General features: G+C 36.9%; 1 protein-coding gene across 12 annotated transcripts in view; it reads right to left on the bottom strand.

Moving 5' to 3' along the window:
- Window positions 1–27033, bottom strand: part of ppfibp2b (PPFIA binding protein 2b) — a 306312-nt gene that overhangs the window by 171107 nt on the left and 108172 nt on the right. For 11 of the 12 annotated variants that reach the window (XM_051922751.1, XM_051922758.1, XM_051922761.1 and 8 more), the window contains one exon: window positions 7263–7468. The exons of the other annotated variant lie outside the window; for it this stretch is intronic. In XM_051922751.1, the coding sequence (XP_051778711.1) occupies window positions 7263–7468 (206 nt within the window). The remainder of the gene's footprint in view (window positions 1–7262; window positions 7469–27033) is intronic. 12 annotated transcript variants of the gene reach the window in all.

The raw sequence follows: 27033 nt of genomic DNA, 5'->3' as shown, positions 1-27033 counted from the left end.
CTGCCTTCCTCAGGGCACTAGATGGCAGCCTCCTTGAGTTGAGGCATCACCACGGATCATGTCACTTGGAGTTTGTTGACTTAGCCCTGTTGGTTCTGTGGCTGCCACCAGGGGGTGCTGCGGGGACTGTGGAGCCCTACTATCTGGGGCTCCATCCTTTCCCGGAAATGCTCCCAGGCCAAGCCTTGGGAACATCTTAAGAACTTCCGGGGCTAAAATAAAAGGAGCTGCCTGCCACCATAGCTCAGAGGCCAGAGATAGATGGAAGGAGGACGAAGCTTGCTGGGAGAAGCAGAGAAGGCAATGATAAAGAGTGAGAGAGAGAAGAAAACAGAGACAAAGTATTGCTGTGTGCTATTTTGGACTGTGATTGTGTTGTGGGAAATGATTGGGACAGAGTTTCCCACAAATAAAACTGTTTTGTTCATTGTATACTTGCGTCTGAGCCTTTGTGTTGTGCTGTGATACTAACAGGTCTCTGTGACAGGCTACAGTCCTGTCCAGTCCTGTTTTCAGCCTTTTGCCCTAATCTAGTGACAAAGCCTTTGGCACCTGCAAACATGAAATGGATTGGGATGGTTCTAGAATCCACCTCCATTGAGGGCTACAGTGCTTGCATGACCCTTGAGTGCACCTAAATGTTATACCATGAGCACATTTTCTAACTTGGAATGGCACACAGATGCTAATCATGTCAGGCTGTGTTTTGGCATTTGTGTTTTTACTTTCCTCATTATCCGTTATTCTCATGTGACCATGACCCTGAAAGTTACATGCAGGAGCTATATGGCTTCTATAGATTTTACACCATCTTATGCTGTTTCATTCCTAAATTCTTGTGGCCCGTGTATACTTTGTACATCTGAATAGCCGTGACGGTCATCAGCAGTTATGTCACGTGGATGCAATTGTCTGTGAAAATGTGCCTCTAGATTTTTGTGTCTGCCTGGTCCTGTGTATGTTGAATGTGCATGGGCTAGACAACAAAACATGGACGCGTTTGAAGTGAAGGCCAGTGCGCAGGACTGGAATAATTCTACATCACGGAACAACAGGGTGCGCATTCTCTGTCCACAACTGCACCCGCACCAGTCTGCATCCATGACTGCATGAACATCTAGAGGGAATTAAGAGTATTTATGGCTCATGGAGTTTTTCTTATCCCTTCTTGACCATGCAGGTAATCTCCAATAAGTTAGCACAGCATTATTGTGTACTTTGGCTCAATGTGTATCTATGGAGAGAGCATAGCACAGCTAAAAATCTGTCTAGGGCAGACCATCCACAAAAAAAAAACTGACTGTGCCTAATTAGGGAGTCTGCCAAGAGACTTATGATAACTCTAAATGAGTTACAAGCTACAGAGTGAGACTGGAGAGACTGTGCATACAAGTGTTGCCTGGGTACTTAACCAGTCGCAGCTTTATGGGAGAGTGGCAAAGAGAAAGCCACTGTTAAAAAAATGCACCTGACATCTTAGCTTCTCTCTGCCAGAAGGCACACGGAAGATTCTAAAGTTGGCTGGAAGATGTTTTTATGGTGTGATGAGATCAAACTAAGCCAGGCTTTACACATTATGAAAAACATACCATCCCCGTCATGAGGCATGGTGGTAGCAGATTCATGCTGTGGGGATGCTTCTCTGTAGCAAGTCTTGGAAGGCTTATACGAGTAGGGGGTGAAACAAATACAAAAATGTATCTTTTACTATAACTTTCCCATGTAAATCTGTATGTTTTATATTATTACAAAGATGTATATTGACACTGTTGTTTGCTTTTGAAAATCAGTTACAAACTTCTATTGTGAATCTTGTAGCTTTTGATTTGAATTCAAATATTCTCACAAAGGTGTGGCTCATAACCACTGTGAAGCAAACATATGTCTAACTCATGTCTAACAATAATTCAAGGGAATTTTAGTCTATTGTTTTTTCCATTATTTGTGTCAATTTACCTTAAGCTATTAATTTCATGGTAGTTATAAATGTTATCAATATTACTGTCTGATACCTTCCAAGAAAATGTAATCTTGGCCTGTACTAAACCTCCTATGCAGCCTATTCCAGAACTGCTTAACTAAATTTTGCACATATCCTCTCATTCCATTAGTGCCCTTCCAACAACAACAACATTTATTTATATAGCACATTTTCATACAAATAATGTAGCTCAAAGTGCTTTACATGATGAAGAAAGAGAAAAAAAAAGACAAAAAAAGAATTAAAATAAGAGAAAATTAATTAACATAGAATAAAAGTAAGGTCTGATGGCCAGGGAGGACAGAAAACAAAATAAACTCCAGACGGCTGGAGAAAAAATAAAATCTGCAGGGGTTCCAGGCCATGAGACCGCCCAGCCCCCTCTAGGCATTCTACCTAACATAAATGACATCAATCAGTCCTCATGGTATACAGGGTTCTCATGGAAGGACTTGATGATAACGGTCACGTGAACTTCTGGTCTTTAATCCATCAATGTAGGGACATCATGATGCTTTGATTAGGTGGTGGTGGCACAGATCGCCACCACAGAAAACCGGAAAAAGAACAGAAGAGAGAGTAGGGGTTAGTACGGATTTTGGAGCCACCATGAATAATAATGATAATTAATTGAATATACAGAGCGTCAGGATTAAACTAAAATGAAGTTATGAGAAAGCCATGTTAAAGTAATGTGTTTTTCAGCAGTGTTTTAAAGTGCTCCACTGTATTTGCCTGGTGAGTTCCTATTGGCAAGCTATTCCAGATTTTAGGTGCATAACAGATGAAGACACCTCACCACTTCTTTTAAGTTTAGCTCTTGGAATTCTAAGCAAACACTCATTTGAAGATCTAAGGTTACAATTTGGAGTGTAAGGTGTCAGACATTCCGAAATATAAGATGGAGTGAGATTATTTAAGGCTTTATAAACCATAAGCAGTATTTTAAAGTCAATCCTGAATGACACAGGTGACCAATGTAGTGACATCAAAACTGGAGAGATGTGCTCAGATTTTCTTTTCCTAGTTAAGATTCTAGCAGCTGCATTTTGCACTAGTTGCAATCGATTTATTTCTTTTTTGGGTAGTCCTGAGAGGAGAGTGTTACAGTAATCTAGTCGACTGAAAACAAAAGCGTGAACTAATTTCTCAGCATCTTTCAGTGATATAACAGGTGTAACTTTTGCTAGATTTCTTAAGTGAAAAAAACGCTGCCCTAGTGATCTGATTAATATGTGATTTAAAATTCAGGTCACAGTCAACAGTTACCCCTAAATTCTTTTCCTCCTTAACTTTTAATCCTAATGCATCAAGTTTATTTCTAATAACCTCATTATATCCACTATTGCCAATCACTAAAATTTCAGTTTTCTCTTTATTTAGTTTGAGAAAATTACTACTCATCCATTCAGAAACACTTGTAAGACATTGTGTCAGTGAATCAACATAGTCAGGGTCATCAGGCGCTATTGATAAATACAGTTGTGTGTCTTCAGCATAGCTGTGGTAGCTCACATTATGCCCCAAGATAATCTGACCTAATGGAAGCATGTAATTTGCTTTGCAATTGTAGAAAGTTTTCCCCTTAAATTGTGCATGAGTGTACATGCACATACAGGCTGGGGATCTAGCACCCATGGCAAATACCAGTACACAATGGCATAAAGCTCCCAGGAATTGAAATGGAGTTAAACAAGTCTCTCCTATTATAGTCTTAGCAGAATTTATTCTGCATAAAAGCTTAAACCACAATGTCCATCCCCACATTTTCTTCTGAGCTGCGCAAGCACCATCGGTCATTGCTTGCTGTTTTGGGGGAGAGGAATACTCCTTTGTCTCTGCCTCCATGGCAGCTGGACTTGAGGTGTACAGCATATCTTACTTCAGCCTGGGTGAACCAACCTTCTTCCATTTAACAGCTCAAGCCACATATCATATCAGGCTATTGACTTCTCACACCACCTTAGTTTATTCACTCGTCTGGAAAAATAGATGGGGTGCCTTAAAATAGCCCACTTACTATATAGCATTACTAGTGACAAATATCAACAAATAAACAAAAACATGGGTTGGTTAATTTTCTTTTTTCTAGAACGTCACCAAATTTCAATCAAATCAGTCAGAATATTTTTGAGATTTTGTGATTTTTAATTTTTGTATTGTAGGGTTTTTATTTTTTACCCCTAAATATTAATATATTGACATATCCTTTCTTACTGGATACCTACAGCCCTAGTTGTACAATTCTGCCAAATTCCAGCTATTTAACTAATAAGAAATAGTGTTTTTGAAGATTGAGTGAGTGAGTCGAGTCAGTCAGTTATCTTTGCATTATATATATATATATATATATATATATATATATATATATATATATATATATATATATATATACACTGTAGACTGTAAATGCCCAAGAGGAATGAAAGCAATGTCCAAGAGGAATGAAAGGAATCTCGCCCGGGCTGGATGCCTTAATGAAAAGGACAACTAGAATGGAGACAGTGCCGAACCAGAACGTTCTGTAATCTTCATCATGGCTGGGATCTGTCTATAATGGAAGGACTGGCTCAACACAGATTACAGTTGATACCCCAAATGGAAGGTGGCAGTGTTCCTCAAGGCAGATACCAATCAGGACACCCACAGGATTATATGGCAATTGGAATGTGGAGGTGCAACCCTGTTAGGCTCCTTCGGTACAACCAGAGCTGTTGTGGGAGGACAATACTGGTTTCCACGTGACCCAGAAGTGCTCCCAACTGGCCGTGTGGTGACACCGGAAGCAGTCTCAGGTTTTACATGAAAATAAGCCCGCTGCACCCTAACTCTGACTCCCCAATGTGAGGTAGAAAGTGAGACCCTCAGGAACGAGGGAAAATTGACAGAATTATTGTATTTAATTATTGATCTTTTGATGGGTGATTATTGTAAGTGTCCTTAGGAGAAATAAACAGCTTTTAGTTAAACCCAGAATCATGTTTGGCAGTTCTGTTTCTGCAGTTTTGGGCACAGTGGTACCACCTTGTAGATGGAGATGTAGATTAAATAAAAATTTTAAATTATGAAAAACATTTAGGATGAACTAACCTTAAAAAATATGCTGCCCACCATCCATGAAGTCAATGTATGTTACTTTTTTTAAGAGAGTCCTTAACTTTCAGGATCAATAAGAGTATAAAACATTTCTTTAAAGTTACTTGTCAAACAGGGAAAGCTACAAGTGTCTTTTTAACTTCTCATTGATGTTAAAAAACCCAAGCAAATATTACTGTGTATATTTATATCTTCAAGGTCACTTTTCCAAAACTTTTGGACCTTTCAAGTTACTTCTTTAATTGTATTAATGTTAGGACTATTATTACTAATAAGTATAGCAATGCAATAATTAATAATCTTCACAATTTAACACCAAGAAAGGATCATAAGACAAAATGTTTATGCAGTCTATTACGCAAGACACAGAAGGACAAAAATTACATTGGTAGTGACACTCAGACATAAGTGGCTGTGTGACATCTTATTAAATTGAAAGCAACAACAAAAAAAAAATATTATAAATATCAAGGTGAATCTCCATAATTAATCATCTATAGTTAGTTAATGTCCAAAATACTGCTTCTGTAGGGACTGTTCCAGTTTATTTTTACATCCAATACTCTGATGTTTCTACAGAGTGTAAAAATGAAAGAGATGCAAAGCAGACTTTAGCAAACAATAGTTTGGAGCAAAGTTTTCAGAACCACTCTAGAACAACTACACTTGATGAACAGTTTAGCATGCAAATGCACTTATGATCAAATATAAAGCACTAAAGGCAAATTGAGACTCTTATGTTCAAAGCCATTTTTTCCTGGTAGACTAAATAGGGATATGTTGCTTTCACTGTTATAGTTATGTGTCAGCCCTATTTACCATCTGTTTCTATTGTGGAACATTTCTTATCTCAAAAGGCCTCTGGCTGGGATAACAATAATGGCCTTTAACTGGTCTAATTTTCTGTTTTTCCTTTTCAGTACAATTTGGCTTTGTTTCTCTGTATTGATCAGTAAGTCTGTCTTTTAATTCAATAATATAAAGTTTTAAATCTTTTATACTAATGCTTTAGTTTTTGCAGACAATAATGTGTTGTTCTTAAAAAACAGCAAAACATTTACTTAAAGTGCTGCCTCTGCCAGTTTTAGTCAAATAGATGTATACATTATCATGATACTATATATAACACAGATAAAGACAAGAAATTAACAAAAGATGGTGATTACCGTACTTAACAATTACTAACTACGTGTTTAAGGTTCAAGCTAAAGGCATTATTAACTGAACAAAACTAATATGTTATATATGTATTATGTGTAGCTATAAAGTTCTAAAAAAATGATTCAAGGGTAGTGAATTTTAATAAAACATGAAGAAAGGTGTGCTTCCATTAGCTTCCGGCAGCACTCCTGGGTGTGGCGGAAGTGTTGCATGGGTTCCTGGAAGTACTCCAGGTGACCCTGGATCTTCTTTTTTAGTGACTGCAGATGCTGTTTATCTAGAGTACAGGTACAGGACAGACCACAGAGTCAAAATGTCTCCTGATGTAGGTGCCTTACTGTCACCAACAGGGAAAATGATGGGGTAGGGCCAACCATTAGTTGTATTTTGACCATAAATATTGAGTTCCACCATAAAGAGTGCAGTGGGGTGAGCTTGACATTTGTATTACTTCTCATCAGAGAGTGATGGAGGAAGTCTAAACATGTGAGAAAATAAAAGCAAGTGACTGTGCAGTTCAGTGTTTTAAACACTAGTTTCCCATGGTTTTGAAAAAAAAAACACTATTTAGATTGAACTGGCAGATAGTGTGGAATGGATCAAAATAACTTATGTCAGTTATGTATGTTAAGTTGACATTTGCTAATTGTTGCCAGAAATATAGTACCAAAAAGACCAAAAATATCAAACATGCTTGATTTTCTTATATACAAAAAACATTAAATGGAGAGCTCAAAAGTTAACTGAAACTAATGTTATCAGGTCATATTACTGCCAAGTACTGACCCTCCCTTATAGGACCAAACACTTATAGCAGCTTTGATGTTGGGTATTCTCATTTTTGCAAAGCAAAACACCACTTGACACTGTTTAGACTTGCCATCTGCTAACTAGCATCTTGACATAATTCAATAGATTTCATTCAGTGGTGCAAAGGCCCCTTTCGCAATGGGATGTTTGTAGAGTTTCTTTATTCAATTATCAACATGTATAATTTTATTTGTTTATTTATTTTAATACATACCGTGCCCCGTTCTAACCATTCAGTTAAATACAGAATGGTAGCCTCTGGAATTTGATCTCTTAAAGACTCCTTTTCCTCACCATTGGACAGAAATTGCAAAGCCATTTTCAGTTCTTCAACAAGCTGCAAGACTTGCAAGGAGCCTAAGTACCCTGGTGAACCAATATCGAACATGCTGTTGGTATATTCCGTTACAGCCTTGGAACCTAAACAAAGAGAAATAAATTCACTTTCTCATAATCTTCTACTACTAATATATGTTTACTTTCCCAACATTTTGGTTAATAAAGCCATTATGTATTCTATTGTTTTTGTGTTCCTTCAAAACAGTCTGCTTCCTTACTTTTTAAAATTTAAATTTACCGTAATGGTCAATACTATTGTGCAGGAGAAGTTTAATATGTCACCTTGCAGCTCCTGGGCCCCAATTAGATTTAGCTCTTTATTATTTTTACGTGAATGCCATTTCAGCAGAAAATCAATGACAAGAGTTAATGTGACAGACTTGATATAAAACAATAATGTAATGTTTATACTGTTATATTTTAGAAGAAAAAGAAAAACAAATCTCAGTACCAGACACCAGAAACTGGATAATTAAATTCAACTCCTATACTGATTGAAAAATCAGTTGCAATAATTCTGGTAGTCACTGCTGTCCTGTAGAACTAATCCTGCTATGCAACAAAACTTCTTTAAAGGCATTTTCAAACCATTATAGAAATAAACAAAATACAATTAATTAATTAGACAGTAGCAAAATACTATTAATTAGGGATGAGCAATATGCCGAATATTTGCGGATGCCTACAGCAAGACACTTTCAAACCATGATAAAAAATAACAAAATACAATTAATTGGACAGTAACAAAATTTCATTAATTATGAATGGGTGATATACCGAATATTTACTGATACCGACAGTAAGACACTTTCAGTGAAATAATTTTTCTCATAATGGTATGTTTGATAAAAACTCTCTTTGTTTTCAGCAGCTCTTAAAAAATGCTCTAAGGAAAGACCACTGCTCCGACCAAATGTAACACAAGCAACTTTTGCCTCGCTATTTACACATGCAGGTAATAATTTCAAGGTACACAATTGTGACAGTAATGACCCTGTAAACTAGTGATGCTCTAATCAATCTGCCTATTTTCACCCCAAATGACTTGATCAGTGATCAATAAAAAAACAGTATTTTTCAGAACCTACTTTTCTAAGATATATGTTGATTTAGCTTTTTACATAAAGTACTATGGTACGTGAGGAATCACACTAGTCATTTGGCCGCCAAACCTTCTGTGAACAGAGATTTAGGAGCAGAGTTTAGGACAGAGTGAACCCAAGAATATCTGTTTTTATATTAAAGAAAGTGGAGTAATAAACTGAGAAAAGGGAATCTGAGGAGTCATCCTGTACATGGTGAGGAACAAGAGTGTGTAAGAAAAGAGAGGTACATCCTTAGCAGGAATTAAAAGAGAAGGTGTTCAGACCTTTTCATTTCGTTCCGTAATTAAAACGGGCACTCCTTGTCTGAGTATGGACAGTGAGCGAGCTTGTACAGCAACTCTCACTCTTAATTAGAAAAAGAACTGATAAAAAAGAATTTGCTCTCACTGCTTAATAAGCAACAAGCTATCTTAAGAGGCAAATGTGTCAATTTTATGACTTATTAGCCTTGTACCTTCTTGATAAATGTAACATTTTATTAGAATTATGGCTTGTAATTATGACAAGAATGTTTCTTTTCTTTTACAGCAAGAGTATTAGCATTAGTATTATTAGTTTAAAAAAGCATGTTTTAGTGTAATTCTTATTTTTTAAAAGTACTTTTATGGTAATTGAAAAATAAGAGTACAGAATTTCATTTTGTTAAAAAATGAAGAGGTAACACATGAGGTCTCCAGTTTAAGTAAAAAAAATGTAATATTGAACATAAGGCACCTACATGGGTGGTTGTCCTTATCCTTAATTTTTTACACTAAGCTCCAGGATAACAAATCAGAATTGGTTGTGGAATTTGCCAATTCTAATAACATGAAATCGGTGATCAGTATCAGCCCTAAAAAAACCTTGTAGCATCTCTATAAACCTATAAATATTTAAACATAGATTTAGTTTGCATTTCACAAATATTCAGTTTGTTCAAAACTTTAAAAAGGCATTGTGCAGCATGTTAGAATGTTAAATAAATGTTAAATAAACATTACTTTTGTATTTCCACAAATTATGACACTGAGAACGAGATGTCTGAATCTTTAACAGTTTGGCATATTTAAAACATAACTTTTCAACATATGATGTAATACACAATTTTAGATATTTGGGTGCCGTGACAACTAAACACTGTTAAAAATATGGCATTTTTGAAATATAGTTATTAAAAAATTATGCACTATTTTTCCTTGTAATTATCATATATTGTAATTGATTTAGAAGTGTTAAAATTATTATAATATTCATCCATTCATTATCCAACCCGCTATATCCTAACTACAGGGTCACCGGGGTCTGCTGGAGCCAATCCCAGCCAACACAGGGAACAAGGCAGGAAACAAACCCCGGGCAGGGCGCCAGCCCACCGCAAGGTGTCATAATATTAATTTGAAACCTTTTCACTCAGCCCTAGAATTAATTACTGAATAATAAATACCAATATTGTTTATTCATCCTTCCGTTTTGTGAACTCGATTATTCTAAATCTGTGTTGCAGCATGAACCTGTCTTAGTTAGAATAGGTGTAAGGAAAGACACACCCACACCATCTTTGTTTTAAATCTAATTGAGGGGCCTGCTTGAAAAAAAAATCTTATTTGTTATCTTATCATTTTATGCAACTGTAAATTTGCTTTCCTTTTCCTTAATTACATATATATAGCTGCACTTTCCACCAGACCCAAGTCATTTCAGCAATTAAGATAAGAGCAGCAGTTTCCGGCCAATAATATTCTATTACTGTGAATGTAAACTACTTCTGTTTGTTTAATACTAAAGGATTACAGATTTATAGTGCTGACAATACACAGACAACATGTTCCCTTATCAAGACTCCATTTGCAAATGAAGGATTATAAACAGACTCTGAAGATTCATTTATTTACTACACAAGTCAAAGTAGTATTAAACCTGGCCATTTTCACTTTCAGTCTTACATAATGCACAAAGCCATTTTTATCAGATTTTTATTATTTAAATTCAAAAGACAACTTTTGAATTTAATGTTTTACATTTAATATCAGACGCTCCATAATAATTGTGAATTTTTAGTCAGCCCAGGAAGTCTTTCCCAAATATATATATATATTTTCTTTTAATTTAAAAAAGGTTTATATATTGACAAATAATAACAAGTAGTGCAATAGGATTAAAGACTTTGTTTGAATCTTACTAATGTTTACCTACTTTTGTGAAGTTATGCATTTTCATTACTGTCTACCTGCACTCTTAATCATATTTCTGTCTGGAGTGGAAGAAAGTCTCACCTGATTCTGTCACTGAAGCTTTGATGAGTTCCTTACTTTGTGATGCACACTGTGAGGAACATATCCACACCTCCTTTTTAAAAATATGCCCCTGTACTTGTACATTTGACAAATGTGTAACTTGCCTTTGGTGTAGTTCCTCATAACAGCAGTCATTTCTCAGTTATTGAAAAAAGAAAATTCAGAGATTTCAGTGTCCTCAAATTACAGACCTGTTTTTCATATGCCTTTTATTATCTAAAATCATGCAAGAAGTTGTTGCCCAACAGCTACAGTGTCACTTGCATTCGAGTGATCTTTATGAGCAGTTTCAATCTGACTTTAGGCAAGACCCATAATACCGAAGCAGCCTTAATCCAAGTTTTAAACGACCTACTTGTCAACTGTGACAGTGGTCTTTGCTCTGTTCCACTTTTGCAAGACTTCTCAGCCTATCCACTGGTACTGTGAGTGCTGTGCAGAATGGAGGCAGAACCTCTGCATTTTTCTCAGTTGATTCTGGGGTTCGTTAGGGATGTTTTCCTGCTCCTACTCTGTTCTATGCTTGCATGGACAGAGTGGTGGGGAAGGTCGTGGGATCCAGCGGCTGTGGGGCATCTGTTGGCGAGAAAAATTCACCTATCTTGACTTTAACGAAACTTTGATCTTCGCAGAGTCAATGGAGGCTCTGATTGGGGCTCTTGAGATCTGTTTTGTCATGTGTTTGGTGCAGCAACCCGCTATACCAGTCCATGCTCACCAACCTGACCTGACATGATCTCTCAGCTGCATTTGAAATTGTTCACCACCAGGTTCAAAACAAGGTCAATCTGTTGAAATCAGCAATTTAACATCCAATGTTAGTCCATGGGCGGCACGGTGGTGCAGTGGGTAGCGCTGCTGCCTCGCTGTTGGGAGACCTGGGTTCGCTTCCCGGGTCCTCCCTGCGTGGAGTTTGCATGTTCTCCCCGTGTCTGCGTGGGTTTCCTCCCACAGTCCAAAGACATGCAGGTTAGGTGGATTGGCGATTCTAAATTGGCCCTAGTATGTGCTTGGTGTGTGGGTGTGTTTGTGTGTGTCCTGCGGTGGGTTGGCACCCTGTTCAGGATTGTTTCCTGCCTTGTGCCCTGTGTTGGCTGGGATTGGCTCCAGCAGACTCCCGTGACCCTGTGTTCGGATTCAGCGGGTTGGAAAATGGATGGATGTTAGTCCATTCTTCTGTGGAGTTCCTCTGGACTCATTTTGCCCCATTTTACATTAATATATTTATTTTCTTTGGGGAAATCATTTATCAGTTTTGTCTTCTGTTTCTTATCTACGGTGATGATATCCAGATTTTTTTATCACTTAGTAATGATCCCTGTGCTGATTTTTTTTTCGGGCAGCTGTTCTGATGAACTTTCTCCATTTAAATGTAAACAAGACTAAAGTGATGCACACTGGAAACTAATCTAAAATCAAATTTAATCTTATCTAAAATTAATCTTAATTCCATAGCTTTAGCTTCAATTACTTTATGAAATAATACCTTAAATGTCAGCATCTATGAAGTCTGGGTGTTGATCCTAAACTGTCACTCCATGGTCATATAAAGATTGTTTGCAAATCTACTTATTTTCATCTTAGGAACATTTTACATCTATCCACTAATTCATCCATCCATCCATTCGTCTTCCAAACCCACTAATCCAGAACAGGGTTATGGGGAAGCTGAAGCCTATCCCAGCAAGCATCAGTTATAAGAACAAACCCCTGACCAGCCCATTGGAGGTACACACACACGCACACACACACAATAAGCATCACCAATCCACCTCACCTGATGTTTTTGGGATTTGAGAGGAAACTGAAGGACCCAGACAGAACCCATGCTGACATGGAGAGAATATGCAGTAAATGGAACCCTGGTTTTCTTGTTGCAAGTGAGCAACATGACTATTGCATCACCCCAACATTTCCCATATCCAGTCCTATTAAGACTATTTTGCAGATGAGGCCATTTTTCATGCTTTTATTTTTTATGCCTGGACTACTACAATACCCTTTACATTATTCTTAAAAGTTTGTTACACAAATTTCAGATGGCACTAAATTCAGCATCTTGCCTATTGACACACACACGATTACGAGAGATTATTACTCAGGTACGTACTGTCTTTTTCACCGACTTCCCATTGACGGTTACAATTTTAATGTTGATTTTTTATCTTACATGAAAGTTCACTGACCTGTTCAGCATATTTAATTAGTTACGTACCAAGGAACATTACGTTGATGTCCATCTTCTGTCTATCCCAAATTACAGATACAGAAGTTTCATAGTTTGTGCTTTTATTATTTTGCAAGATAAAAAAGTTTCATAGTCTGTGCCTTTAATTATTTTAAACCAAAACTCTGGAATTTTTTGCCTACTTCAATTAGACAAATTCAATCATTTGACCTATTTAAATCTGAATTAATGACTTACTTTCTTAATGAAATACTTCATTTGTTTCTCTCTTGCATTGTCCACATAGTATATTTATTATGGCCCTGTTTCATGATATGTTTATATAGTGTCATTATTTTTTTTCTATCATCTGAGAATGCCTAAGATACTTGTGAACAAAAATGGCACTTACAAATTATTGAATTCTTGCTGAAATATGCTGTCAATGGCCATTTTGGGGCACTGTGTAGAAAACATGGAACAATAAGTTATGTACATGTCAGAACAACTAACTTGATTCAAATACATGCCTGTAGTATTTACACAGCCTGACAGGCCAGAATTTCAACTAAGAATTACAGGAGAGTAGTGAAAGCAATTATTTTAAAATAAATATATATGTGCTGAACTTTCACTCATAGCTAATTAATAATATACTCATAAGTTTGACCAGAGGCACATTTCTGAATGTGGAGCTAATTTAGTGTCTTCCTGCTTTTTTTGATGTTTATACATATACTCTTCTCTGTAAATTATTTTGTCTGTTCAAACTGAGGTGTTACTGAAGAATATGTGCTGATTCATTGCTGTTCAGCTGTTTACATAAATTTAGATGGTGTATTTGTGGTGGTTCTGCTTAAAAAAAATGTGGCTTTACATTTCAGAAATGTTTGTTGTAAGGTGATAAAGGGTGTGTAACAAAAATAAATACTTAATTTCTTTCATTTCACAGTCAGTTCAGGTAAATGACATCATGGAAAATGCACAAATATACTTCATATTTCTAAATAATTATAATGTCCTGTAACAATATTACCTATTAGTCAACAGTACTTGTATAAAAGCATACTGCACAAAATATAGTGTACATTTAAAAAAGTGCTTCTTTTTGCATTGCTCCTTCTAGTATGGCAAAATTCTTTGCATCCACAAGGGGGAGCAATAAGCCATGAGTAAATTAAAATGCCTTTCAGACACCATTCGTGACACAATCCCTCCTAATCCATTAACAGCTGTGTTTGAGTGGAGAAGGACAAACAAACTAATTGCCTTTACTACACTATTGGCACCTAGACTTATCTTACTCAACTGGAAGAATCCTAATCCATTTCTTTCAAGTCAATGGGTAACTGATATTATATACTATTTGAAATTGGAAAAAAATAAATTCTCACTCAGAGGATCTGTACAAAACTTTTTTCAAAACCTGGCAGGATCTAATCAATAACATTTTAGAATAAGCATTTAAATTGAGGAAGCAGATTCTCTCCCCTCTTTTTTATTCTATTTTTAATCATTTATTAATTTATCTATTTACTTATTTTTACTAGTTTAGTTTTTACTCTGCTGGCCTAGCTCTCTTTCTCATGGGTGGGGGATGATTTGTTCCGAACCTAGTTTTGTTAAACTTGGCTTGCTTGTACGGAATGTTATTTGATTTTAATATAATCAATGAAATGTTTAAAAAATAATAATTAAAAAAAATGTTTACAGGATAAAACCCAGCAGGGACTGTTGGGATGAGAAATGTAAAACACATTATTATCTCAGAAAACAGCAGCTAAAAAATTACAAAGCGCATCTTTCCCCTTTAGATTCTTTAACATGGTAGAAATGCCTATTCATGGGAGTGAGGTTAAAGATTTTTACATAGGTCCCTGGAGTTGTGCTGATGTCGGGCTCAGTGGTGTGTAGCTCCCGGAAAAATATCAACATGGCAGGTATGAAGCCAATGGACTCCTAGACAACAGAGTGATAAGTGCATAGCAAGGCAGGGAGATGTTGGTCCCAGCCCTTCTGATGCTCTGCCATGAAGATAAAAAGCAAGACAAATAAGGTTCTGTTAAATAGATCCACAAGACAGTCACTCTGAGGGCACGGCACCGTGGTGTGAGTTTTATGGATATGGAGGAGCTAAATGGCTGTTCAATAAGCCTTTTCACATAGGTTCTAACTCATGACACAATGGATTCCTACCTTTTTAATTTGCTTTCATTCCTTAGGTGGACTGGTCTCTATGCAACACTATGATGGTGACAGTGTGGCTGCAGCTTATTCACCTTTTTACCCATGGGTGATGATATGGTTATTTTGGCTAATTTTGAATAATGGTCTGCCTGCTCAGACTGCTATAAATTCAATGGGTTTGAAAAGATAAGATGGCTACATTCAAGTGAACCCAGAAAAAAATTAGAGGAAAAATAAAAAAGCTCAGGTTAAATGTTAGTAAAATGTCTATGAATGTGGTGCACACTAAAATGTTAAGAGTGATAGTTTAAGGATTGATTAACTTTTGTTATTTTACGGAATACAGAATGCTTATCGTATACTCTGGGCACAAGCTTTGCTAAGTGAATCCTTATTTACTGTGAAAAAGTGCCTATCCAAGCAGCTTAATATTGCTTTCAAAGGGACAGCCTTTCAAACATAAACACATTAATTAAAAGCGCATCCAAATAGTTTCATAATATATTCTATATTTCTAAGACTCTTATTACTGAAAGAAGTCCAGTTTTCTCATCGCTTGTTTTTCTGTACTTCCATAAATCTCCTTCATTCCCAAAGATATGGATACCGGTAGCTAATTTAGTGATATATTTTGACAATAGTTACTGTGCCCAACTTACCGCTTTCTACTGTTTATTTTTTTACATGCTCCCAGCTATTATCCTTCACCTCTTTTCCTCTAATAAAGCACAACTCCACTTCTTAACATCTTGTTCTATTAACTTGTGTTTTCCAGAGCCTTCACCAGCTTCACTTGAGACTTGCAATCACATTTACAGCATGCTCAGTCTGACTCAAACAAAGAAGCTTGCTGTTTGTGTTACATGGCTTATATACCATTTATAATTGTGAGACAACTGTTACACATTGTGAGAGCTAGCCCGAGCACCATCAGACAGACACCGGTACTATTATAAAACACACATTTATTTACAATAAAGTCCCCAACACAGTCCCGCACAGCACACAGTGCTCCCGCACCCTTCACCCTCACTTGGGCCTTCAAACGTCCGTGGGCCGCCTTTCTTCCTGTCCTCTGAGCTTTGTCCTCTTCCACCCGACTCTCGCTCCCAGACTGTAGGAAGGCGGCCCCTTTTATAGTCATCCGGATGTGCTCCAGGTGCTCGCTGATGTCCTTCCGGCGACACTTCCTGGTGTGGCGGAAGTGCTGCATGAGCACCCGGAAGCACTCCGGGTGTCCCTGGAAGGTACTTCCTTCACCTTCCCAAATGTGGCGGAAGTGCAGATCTCCCGGGCTCTATGAGGCTTGGGGTGCCCCCTGGTGGTGGCCACGAGCCAATGGGATTGAGCCTCCACACTCCGTCCCCGTGGTCCCCACACTATCCAGGGCGGTTGCCCCCTCGTGTCCCAGGGGACGTATAGACTGCATCCTGGTCCTTCCAGGCGTCATGGCTGGGTCTGACCCCCAGCCCCCTGCCACAACATACAGTATGGTTAAAATTGCATTTAATTAAAAAAAAAAAATCACATTTTTGATTTTTAATATAGTTGTTGTAACTTTAATAACATGCTGTACAAGGCACACAATATTTTATGAATCGAAAAACACCACACATCAGAAATCCAGCAGGATGTTCGAAAACTTTTGACTTCGCAGTGACAATAGTCATTAGTGTTCCTGGGCCTTATGCAAATAAGCCAAAATGCACTGATGAAAGATGAACAAAAAACAAGGAATAAATAGACTGACAGAGGAAAAGTTACAGCTTATACTTTCTCTGAGATTTTTCTAGACTGGTGACAACCTTCAAAACTGATAAATAGCATAAACTATGCTATTATGATCACTGGGAGACCTGTAGTACTTGGCAATGTAGACTATTATTTGCATTACTGACAGCCATTATTAAGCTTTCAGTTCTAGAGACCTTCTTCCATTTAATGAAAACCAGAAGAAGTAGACCAAATGGACAGCTATCATTACAATAAGTCTATTAATCTTGTTTAGCTTGTTTACAAGAAATCATGGAGTCACAATGCATATTCTGAAATATTATGCTACCTCCAATGTGCAGTTTATTGGATTCCTGATGATCAATCTAAGCACTATTAGCCATGGCTTTAAAGTATTAACTAAGCTAGGTCAAAGACTGGTTATGTTCTCACATAATAATGGATTTATCAAGAGAAGGCAGTTACTTTTTCACATCTGAGACACATTACATCTTTTATGTTTTGTTTGTGTCTGAACATCCTGCAGTTCTGCTCATCTTTCCCCTATTTTTAACCAGATGAAACTGAGGCACTTACTATTTATTTGCTTGATGGATCAGCAACTCATAAAACTCTCAAGGACAGATATGAACAAAAGATATTTTTGCATACTGATTATGTTCTGCTCTATATACCTGACCTGGATTCATCACTTTGACAAGTGTTACATGTGATGTATGAGTTTCAAAAAATTTTTGGTTTAAGAGCATATTATTGCTCATTACTAAGTCTATGTATAAGAATAAATGTAAAAATTTCATTTTTCTGCTTCTCATTAATTTAAATGCTGTATGTGGAAGTCATAATAATATCATTTTATGTATTAAATTACCTTTTTGTTATAGGTAGAAATGTATATTTAGCTCAAACTGCTCTTTTGGGCCTAATTAAGTAAAAGCTGATGATGTCCTCAGTAGAATACACTAGGCAATACACTCTTCATCTGTGGTTTACTTGTCATTTTATATATAACAGGTTAATGGAATATCATAAAAATGTACAATCACAACTAACCATTATTTTATAAAATTTGTTTTTATAGTGAGCACCACTCCCAGGGTGTTTTACAAGTACATACTTATAGTACAGTTGTTTATAATTGCTTTGAATGGGTAAAACACAAGCAAGTTAAGTAACCTGAAAAGAGTAACACTGTGAGTCAAAGTTGAGGACTGAAAAGGCAGCCTTAGGTTTTAAACTGGAATTACTCAGGCAGTAGGTCACACCTTAAAATGTAAGAGAAAAGCTTTTTATGAAACACTGAAATTCATTCAATACCCCCATCCATCCATTCATTCATTTTCCATATCTGCATATCCAGAGCAGGGTAGCCAAAGTCTATCTCAGCAAGAATTGGGTACAAGCCAGGAGCAATCCGATAGGGTGCCAGCCTATCTCAGGGTGAACACACACACACACATACACACACACACACACACACACCCTACAACACACTACAGCCAATTTAACAATGTTAGTTCAATGTCAGTTCATCTTCTTTACACTGTGGGAGGAAACATCAATACAAACTTTAAAACAAATTGCTACTTTTGTTATAGTAAATGCACAAAACATTTTTTTTCTCCTAGTTTTCACGTTTTCTTTTTAACTTTAGGCAGCATCAGTGTTTGAGTGAAGTTTATGTTGCCCCCAGATTACTCCCACATTTCGGTGTCACCCAGGAAATATTTCATCATCCATCAATCACAGGGTCTTGCTTGTGTGCAATTAACATGAGTGTATTTCAAAAAATGAATAAACAGGATATCTCAGTCTGCTGACAAAGCCAAAAATTATAGAATTACATTTATGGCAACTGCAACATTGATACTTTTATTTATTATGGTTCCAATTAAATTTTCTTTAGAAACAAACATATTATGACAAAAACCCACAGTCATCCAATTTTACAGAGCATTTCCACATAAAAAAATCTATATGTTCTCATATTCATGCTTCTTATTCATTTGTGTATTAATACAATTGCATAACAGGGAGAGGAGACTATTTTAGTGACAGAAAAAAAAAACAATCTACAATGATTAAACTAAGGTTATATGGTGCTTTATAACCCAAAATGCTCTTCATTTTTATTAAAATTGTGGTACAAAACAGACAGCTATTTACAAACCGTTAGCATTAAACCTAAACTGAATTACTGTATTTCTAAAAGAGATAAATAAAAGAATTTCCATCATATAAAAATAAATCACATATTACAAGCCATCAAAACCCACAACTAAAATACACAGTCAGACCTTATTATTTTACAGTGTATATACCCTTGCATCCTAGAAATGCAACTCACTTAATCATACGGAGATGACTTTCCTGTTCATGACACTTGGTACAGCATAGCTTTGCATACTGCAGTGTGCCTTCAAAAATAAGGCTAGGCAAAACTGACAGAATGCTTTAAATCACATTCAGAAGTATCCAGATTTGGAAAAGCAGCAAATATTGCATCTGTTTTTTTCCAACAGTAATCATTTTCTACCTTATCTTTAATTCAAATTACCGATATCATAATTGAAGTTTCAAATCATCATGAATTCTGTATTGACATGTTACAAAAGTAAAAATGAGGATGTTTTTTGTTTTGATCCATCCATCCATCATTAAATTTTCTTAATCTAGTTTAGGGATGTTGGAGCTGTAGTAGTGCTGGGAGAATTTAATGATTTAATTGATTAATTAGAATTTATATTTTAAAGAGATTTGCTAATAAGAAAATCATGATTTAAATAATTACGCAATAGTTAAGGAAATTATTAAATACTAGTCATTTAGCCCGTTACAATAACGGGCGCTAGAACAGTAGTGCATAAACATTAGTAGGAACAGTCTATATTAAATGGCAAGGGACTTTGACCTCATTCTTTTTGTTGGTCGTATTTTTCTTTCTTTCAGCCTTTCTTTTGTTGATGTTTACTTGCTGAGCTGACCGTTCTTCGTGGGCTGCTGCAGTGTATTGTGTGTCTTTAATTTTCTGTGACAGTAATACTGTCTTGTACGGCTCTATTCAATAAGGGCGCATAGATAATTTAGTTCAAATGGCTCTGGAATATGTGAAGAGCAACAGGTGCAGATCTTTATTTACGCGCGCCTTTATTCGCTGCGCCCAATTGAGGTCGTCCTTTTGAGGCTCGCCTTTTTGTGCACGCCCTTATTGAAGGATACCGTCTTGTACGTCCGCTGGCTTGTACGTCCGTAATATACGTCCGTAATATACCTTTAATTTTCTCTGGCGGTAATACAGGCGTGCGCGTTGGTAATATGCCTTTAATCTCCTCTGACAGTAATACTGGCTTGTAGGTGGCTGTAATATGCGTCACTGTATTGTGTACCTTTAATTTCCTCTCGCAGTAATACTGGTTTGTATTTCCGTAAAACGCCTCTAACTTTCTCTGACAGTAATATCGCGCATATCACCGTTCCCCGCGCATGCGCACTTCACCAGAAGACACCCACACACGGACACCTGGACGCACATAGGGATTTTATATATATAGATTTCCAATTGTTAATGCATAATGCAGGGCTAATATGCACTATAACAATACAGGAAGAACGTGAACCATGCATAAACAGTTGCGTTCTGGCTCGTGTTGCTTCCCAGCAAGTTTGTGTGCTAGGCTAGCATGTAGCTGGCTAGCTAAGCTGTACTGCTAAGTGAACATGGAGGCAAGTAATGATTCTCTGGTAGCTGATGAGGCAATTCCAAAGAAAGGTAGTAATGTGAAATCTATATCGTGTGGAATTGGTTTGGATATCAGATGTCTGATATTGAACAGACCCATGTTTGCAGAAAGACCATGGCCACTAGAAGTAGAACTACAACCAAATTATTTCATACATACAACATTATAATTATTACTTAGGTAATATTATGTACACTATTTTGTATATTAATGAATAAAAAAATAAAACTTTTCTTAAATACCAACTTCCTATAATGAACACTAAACCATGTCACTTTACATATGAAATTATGCAACATTTAGATATTTTTCTACAACAAGAGGACAAGCAGGTTAAGATATCTGCTCAGAATCACATGGTTAGTTAGTCGCAAGGACTGTGAGTTAGTCTGACCAAGGGCCCATCTCTGGCTTTAGTTTTGCAACTGTTTATTCATGTATGTTCCAGTTTTTTAATGAACTCTTTTGTGTGTTATATATCTGAATATGTTTTTGTTTCTTTTTGTATTTTGTAGTTATTTAATAGTATTGTCTCATCTATTAATAAACTTGCATTAATGTTAATTCTGTTAGTTACTGTCCTAGTATATGTTGAGCTGAAAGAAGCAGTGCCCCCTGACATAGCATCCTCAGCTTTTTATAAAGATCTATAGCAGCCTAAGCTTAAGACCTAAGAGACATGAATTAGATGTTACTTATGTTGTCTGGAATTCACTCTTGGCTTTAGAATACTGCTTTATGCAATTTCTAATTCAATTTTTCTGGTTTTGAATTTTTTGTTCTTGTTTAAGGTTATGCTATTTGGATTTGGTAGTTTTTTTTTAAATGTCTATTTTGAATCTTTTTAAAATAAATTATCAATATTATTCTTTAGGCCAGGAGCATCCATGGTTTTCCTTTTCCCTTTTTTGAGGACTGACTGAATGTTTTCTGGTTGCAGGTACAAACCTGGCAATGTTTCTGGTCTGGTCACGCCTGCTTTATGTGGTGACATCTACCTAGAATTTCAGGTAAGTTTTGGAGTTGTTCAGTCTAAGTTTTTGAATGCAAGCTTTTTTTTTTTTTTGTTAAAGTTTCATGAGCTCTTCATTCACAATCATTAGTGAACAGCAATTTTGTGGTTTAATGTTTGATATTTTAGTCACTGTGTAAGACTTCCTTTATATAACAGCAAGCTCTTTTCAAAAAGGAACTTTTTTCCTTTATTAAGAACTTTTAACCATAAAGACAAATCTGAATTTGTATGAAGCAGACAATAACTACCAAACTTCTGAACCTTTCAACATTGTGTATATATTGTCACACACGTGCACATGGAAGGCAGCTAAAGGGCTTGAGTGCACTGACTCTTTTTCTCTCTTGCCTGCAGACCATTAACGGAAGATTCCACCTGGTCCTCTTGACGTCACTTCCGGGACCGAGCCTATGGACGAAGACCTTGCCTGCTCCGGCCCCTGTGATATCACATCCGGGCTCGAGCCTATGCCTGAAGACCTTCATGAGCCCGACCCCTTTGATCTCATTTCCTGTCTTCCCCTTTAAAAGCCTCCACCTCTTCCCTATTCCCTCAGTTCTGTTTTGGACTCGGTTTTGTGCACATCAGTGCCGTGTAACGTTCTGACGATTTTGCAGCCAGGATACCAATTATATGGGTGGCTGCCCCAAACCTTGCTATGGCTCTTTGTGGCTTTTGTGACAATATATATTACACATATAAAATACACCACCAAAATTTGCATGAGTTACGTTCCTAGAGCACCCGCGAATTGTGAAAAACCACAAAGAAAGGTATTTCTTAGAAATACACTTATTTTACTATGCAGAGCAGAGATTGTCTTCATATATGGTATAAATCAAATCAACTTAAATAAGATTCTGATCATATTTCAAAATTAAAATTCAGTGTGTGTCTTGGATTATTACTCATCTTCCAAATATGATTACTATTCATGTGTCAAGTAACTCTTCAGTCACAGATAATGGTTTAAAATTTAACTGTGCTGCATTCAAAGGAGAGATAGTTTAGCATTAAAAAATGAAGCGTTATTTTGGAAAAGCTAAACTGCCACTGTAAAAAATATTTGGCACTCTGGCATTACTGCAGTGCTAGAATGTAAAATATCGATGTTACCGCTATATGTACTGTAATTCATGTGTAATTCATGCAAGCGCGTTTTCATTGCCAGAAGCCTTAGAAGGTACAGGGCGTTTCGGCGGCATCTTGAGGCTTTAACCCTTAAACTGCCACATACTTGGGGGTTAATGCATCCCTGGATGCCAAATACTTTTTTGCTGCACTTTTTAAGTAAACGTCACAATTCACAAAGAAAAAGTGGAATTTTAATGGAACACATTTTTTTTCATGCAAAGAGCATCACAATTACTGCAACACTAATCATTTACACACTGCTAATGAACTGTAAAAACTATTAAAAAAACTACTGGAACAATATGTACAAGGTGAAACTGACACCATGGATGAAATTCAGTAAATCACTGAGCCAACTGCACTTGAGTTGGCTGCATGCAAGCACACACAGGTAAGCGCTGATGCTTGCAGGCTAGTCTAGTGCAGCGGCTCAGTCCCAGGAACAGTGAGGCTGCAGTACTGCAGGATGTCAGGCTTGGGTCACAGAATTGCAGAGAAACATAGGAGATTGTAGAGACAGGAACTTTATTCAAACACTTCAAACAAACATGTCTCTTTCAGAAGTAAAACAAGCTCAGTATGAAGTTAGTTATCGATTAAAGAATAGACAAATATCATAGGGGAGCACAACAGAAGCGGGACCCCCAACAGGAGCAGAGGATGTCTGGGGGAGGAGAGAGAAACAAAGCAATCAGCCAAAAAGGACAGGTGATGTTCAAGCTTTTAAGTAAGCCTAGTGTCGCACGAGAAGCATATCACGCGACAGAGCAGCCGCAAGTAAGCCCAGCAAGTAAGGGAGCAATGTGAAGGTAGTCTATCAGCGTTTTTTAAGAGGGTTTTTTTGAGGAGCGTCTGTGTCTTCTAGGGGTGCGTTCAACCCCCCTGCTCACAAGGGGCTGGCAGTGGTCATGAGCTGGCTGCTCAACGAATGTACGGCACTGACTGATCAGCCCCTGGGTGCTCGCAAATGGCACTGGGAAACGACTATAGCCGGTTGTGGCGGTTTAAGGGTTAAGAGGAACAAAATGGAAAACACAAGAACACTCAGCTGGAGAGATACATCACAGTCAATCAGCAGCAAGGAGAAATGAATAACGCTGTAGAGGTCCGGTGCCGCTAAGATTCACACCGTCGAGAAGAGGGCGATTTATTTATTTTTATGGTGAAGATTCCAGGGACACACCCAGCCTTGGCCCGACCCGCACACACTCACAAACAGACAAAAACAAGGCAAACAGGTAATCAAACGGCAAATAAAGAATGTAATGAAAACAAATGAAATAAATTAAAATAATGCGATTACACATTAAATACAACAAAGCACAAACAAAACACATACAGTAAATCACGAAAAACGTTCATGAAAAACATCAACGGATGAAATGTAATGATGAAAATAGATAGTCCAGAGATCTGCACATGAATAGGAATGTACAGATAGTCCTACCGCTAGTTCCTGAAATGGTGAAGATAGGTGGACTGGTTCAGGAGCGCTCGTTTCTTTGCAGGATGGCCATGAATCCATTTACAGTACTCATGTACACAGGCCGACGGCAGACAATCCAGACACCAAACACAAAACAATCCAGGACAAAACGAATAAGTAAATGTAACCCAAAAGAAGGCAGACAGACAGGAACTTGAAACATAAATTACAAAACCTTTTTTATTGCTTTTAGTCACTGGCCCCCTTTTTAAAAGCCGTGCTGACATCCTTTGACCTCAACAGCCCCAGCACCCTCAGCAGAAAACCAATCAGAGCCACTGCAGGGACTGCTGGGAGATGCAGTTTCAAATTCTATTGGCTACTTTCACCATCCCAAGCCACATTTTCCTCTCCAGTTGCTTCCTGTTCTCTCTACAGTATAGTATTGCCATGAAAAAAGCCATAAAAATTGCGGAGGCGTAACCCCTGCGAATTTTGGGGGTGTACTGTACATATACATATATATAAACAATTTCTCAGGGGCTATAGCTGTCATTGGATACAGAAAAAATCTTTGACAGAGCAGAGAGTTACTTAATTCCATTTATTATGTAAGTTTAGATTTTGGCCTTTAATATGTGCATGGGTATATTTGTATACTCCAAACCTCAACTCATGTAAATAACAATACAGCATGGAAAGAAACAACGGTGTCTTTTATCATTAGCTTTTTTGGCCATTACAATCAAACCTCTCATCCAACTTGGGTAAACAATTTATAAATGAAGAAATGCAAGGGAAATATTTGTTGTTTGTTTTTTTGTGTAATGACACTGAATTTTATATTACTGAACCACACCTACTTCTTCCATACATACCTAATTTACTAGATCCACCCATCCATTTTCCAACCAGCTGAATCCGAACACAGGGTCACGGGGGTCTGCTGGAGCCAATCCCAGCCAACACAGGGCACAAGGCAGGAACCAATCCCGGGCAGGGTGCCAACCCACCGCAGGACACACACAAACACACCCACACACTAGGGCCAATTTAGAATCGCCAATCCACCTAACCTGCATGTCTTTGGACTGTGGGAGGAAACCGGAGCGCCCGGAGGAAACCCACACAGACCCGGGGAGAACATGCAAACTCCACGCAGGAAGGACCCGGGAAGCGAACCCAGGTCCCCAGGTCTCCCAACTGCGAGGCAGCAGTGCTACCCACTGTGCCACCGTGCCGCCCTAATTTATTAGATGATTATTTTTAAATTTCAGTGTTTAGGATTAATTTACATAAAAGCATATTATTCTGTGTTATCAGGCTCAAATTTCACATTAAATCTGATCAGGTTTCTTTAAAAGTTTCACTACAGGTTACATAAATAAAATTCATAATTGCATAAGGATATCAAAACCAATGTAAACTTACTGTGTCTTTAATAACTGTTAAAATTTTGAATTTCCCCTTGGGGACAAATAAAGTATAATCTAATCCAAACTAATCTAAACTGGTCCACTGGTCACATCTTCACCTTATATTAACTGAGAGAATATTGTTAATATAAACGTTTTTCCTAAAATCTATGTATTTTTTGCTAGTGTATTCCAATACATGCAGTAATAAATCCTCCTTTACATGATAAACTTTTCCTTAATTATGTAAAATAGTAACTCAACTGAAAATTGTACCTCTTACATATCTTGCTCAACTTACAATATACAATACGTACAACAGGTACATTTTAAAGTTGTCCTCAGTTACCTGAACAGGTTAAAAGGTTGCTAACCTGGATATTTTAGTATCTCTGTCTAGGTACTTTTCATTAAACTTTCTTCTTTCTCTGCTCTCTAGAACATAATGGGATAGAATTTTGATCTGAACCAGAATTAGTGCCAAAAGTCTAATTGATGTAATTGATCAATAAAGTATTATTAACTACACTAATTGTATTTATTATTTTGCATTGGTTTAAAAATTATTTTAATAGTGGGTGACAGGTTAGCAAACTGTGTTATAATCCTAGTCTATTCAACATCCTTACAGATTCTGTAGATTCTTCCTGTATTTGTATTAATTTTTTCCCCCAATAGCTTCCAATTTGTAAAAGGCCCTGCCTTGTTCCCAATGTCGTGAGGATAGGCTTCAGTTCCCTATTAATCCAAAATGGATATAAGGCCTACCAGTATTTTAAAGTAGTACATTCTTCAGTGATATGTGCATTTGACATGCTCACTAAAGCATAAATCATAATTATACTGACTCAAGGCGAGACAGTAAAAGATTTTAATGAGAATCGGAAGATGTTGAAAAAACAGGCAGGAGTCAAAACCACAAAAGACAGTTGACCAGTCCAGTCATCATGTTTAAAATGCTAACTAAAAAACTCAAAGTCTTCAAACGAGAAAAATATACGTTCATACACAGGAATAGCCAAATCTTTTGGATACTTCACGGTAGAAAATGCTTTTCTTTATGCCGCCACACTGAAAGGCATCACATGATGTTTATTAAGAAAAAATAAATAATTAAAATGTAAAATTTCAAAAAATTCAAAGTTCAATACAAAATCAATAATGAAAATAAAACCTAAAACACTAAACAAAATAATTAAGAACAAAAAAATCCACTAATTAACTAAGCAGTAATAACAGACAATGAATTGGGAAGAATAAACAAAAAAACAATAAAAATGAAAAGAAAAAAAATCAAAATAAGAAGAAAACAATCATGAAACAAACCTAAAAAAGAATAATAAATCTCCAACATTCAAAATCCATAATTCAATAATAAATCCTTCAACCCAAAACTAAGACACAAACCAGTGAACAGAAATAAAAATGTAAACCCTAATAAAAAGGGAG

The sequence above is a fragment of the Erpetoichthys calabaricus genome, chromosome 2 (assembly GCF_900747795.2).
Source record: "Erpetoichthys calabaricus chromosome 2, fErpCal1.3, whole genome shotgun sequence".
In the NCBI taxonomy this organism is placed as follows: domain Eukaryota; kingdom Metazoa; phylum Chordata; class Cladistia; order Polypteriformes; family Polypteridae; genus Erpetoichthys; species Erpetoichthys calabaricus.
This window is presented reverse-complemented; position numbering and strand designations above follow the sequence as displayed.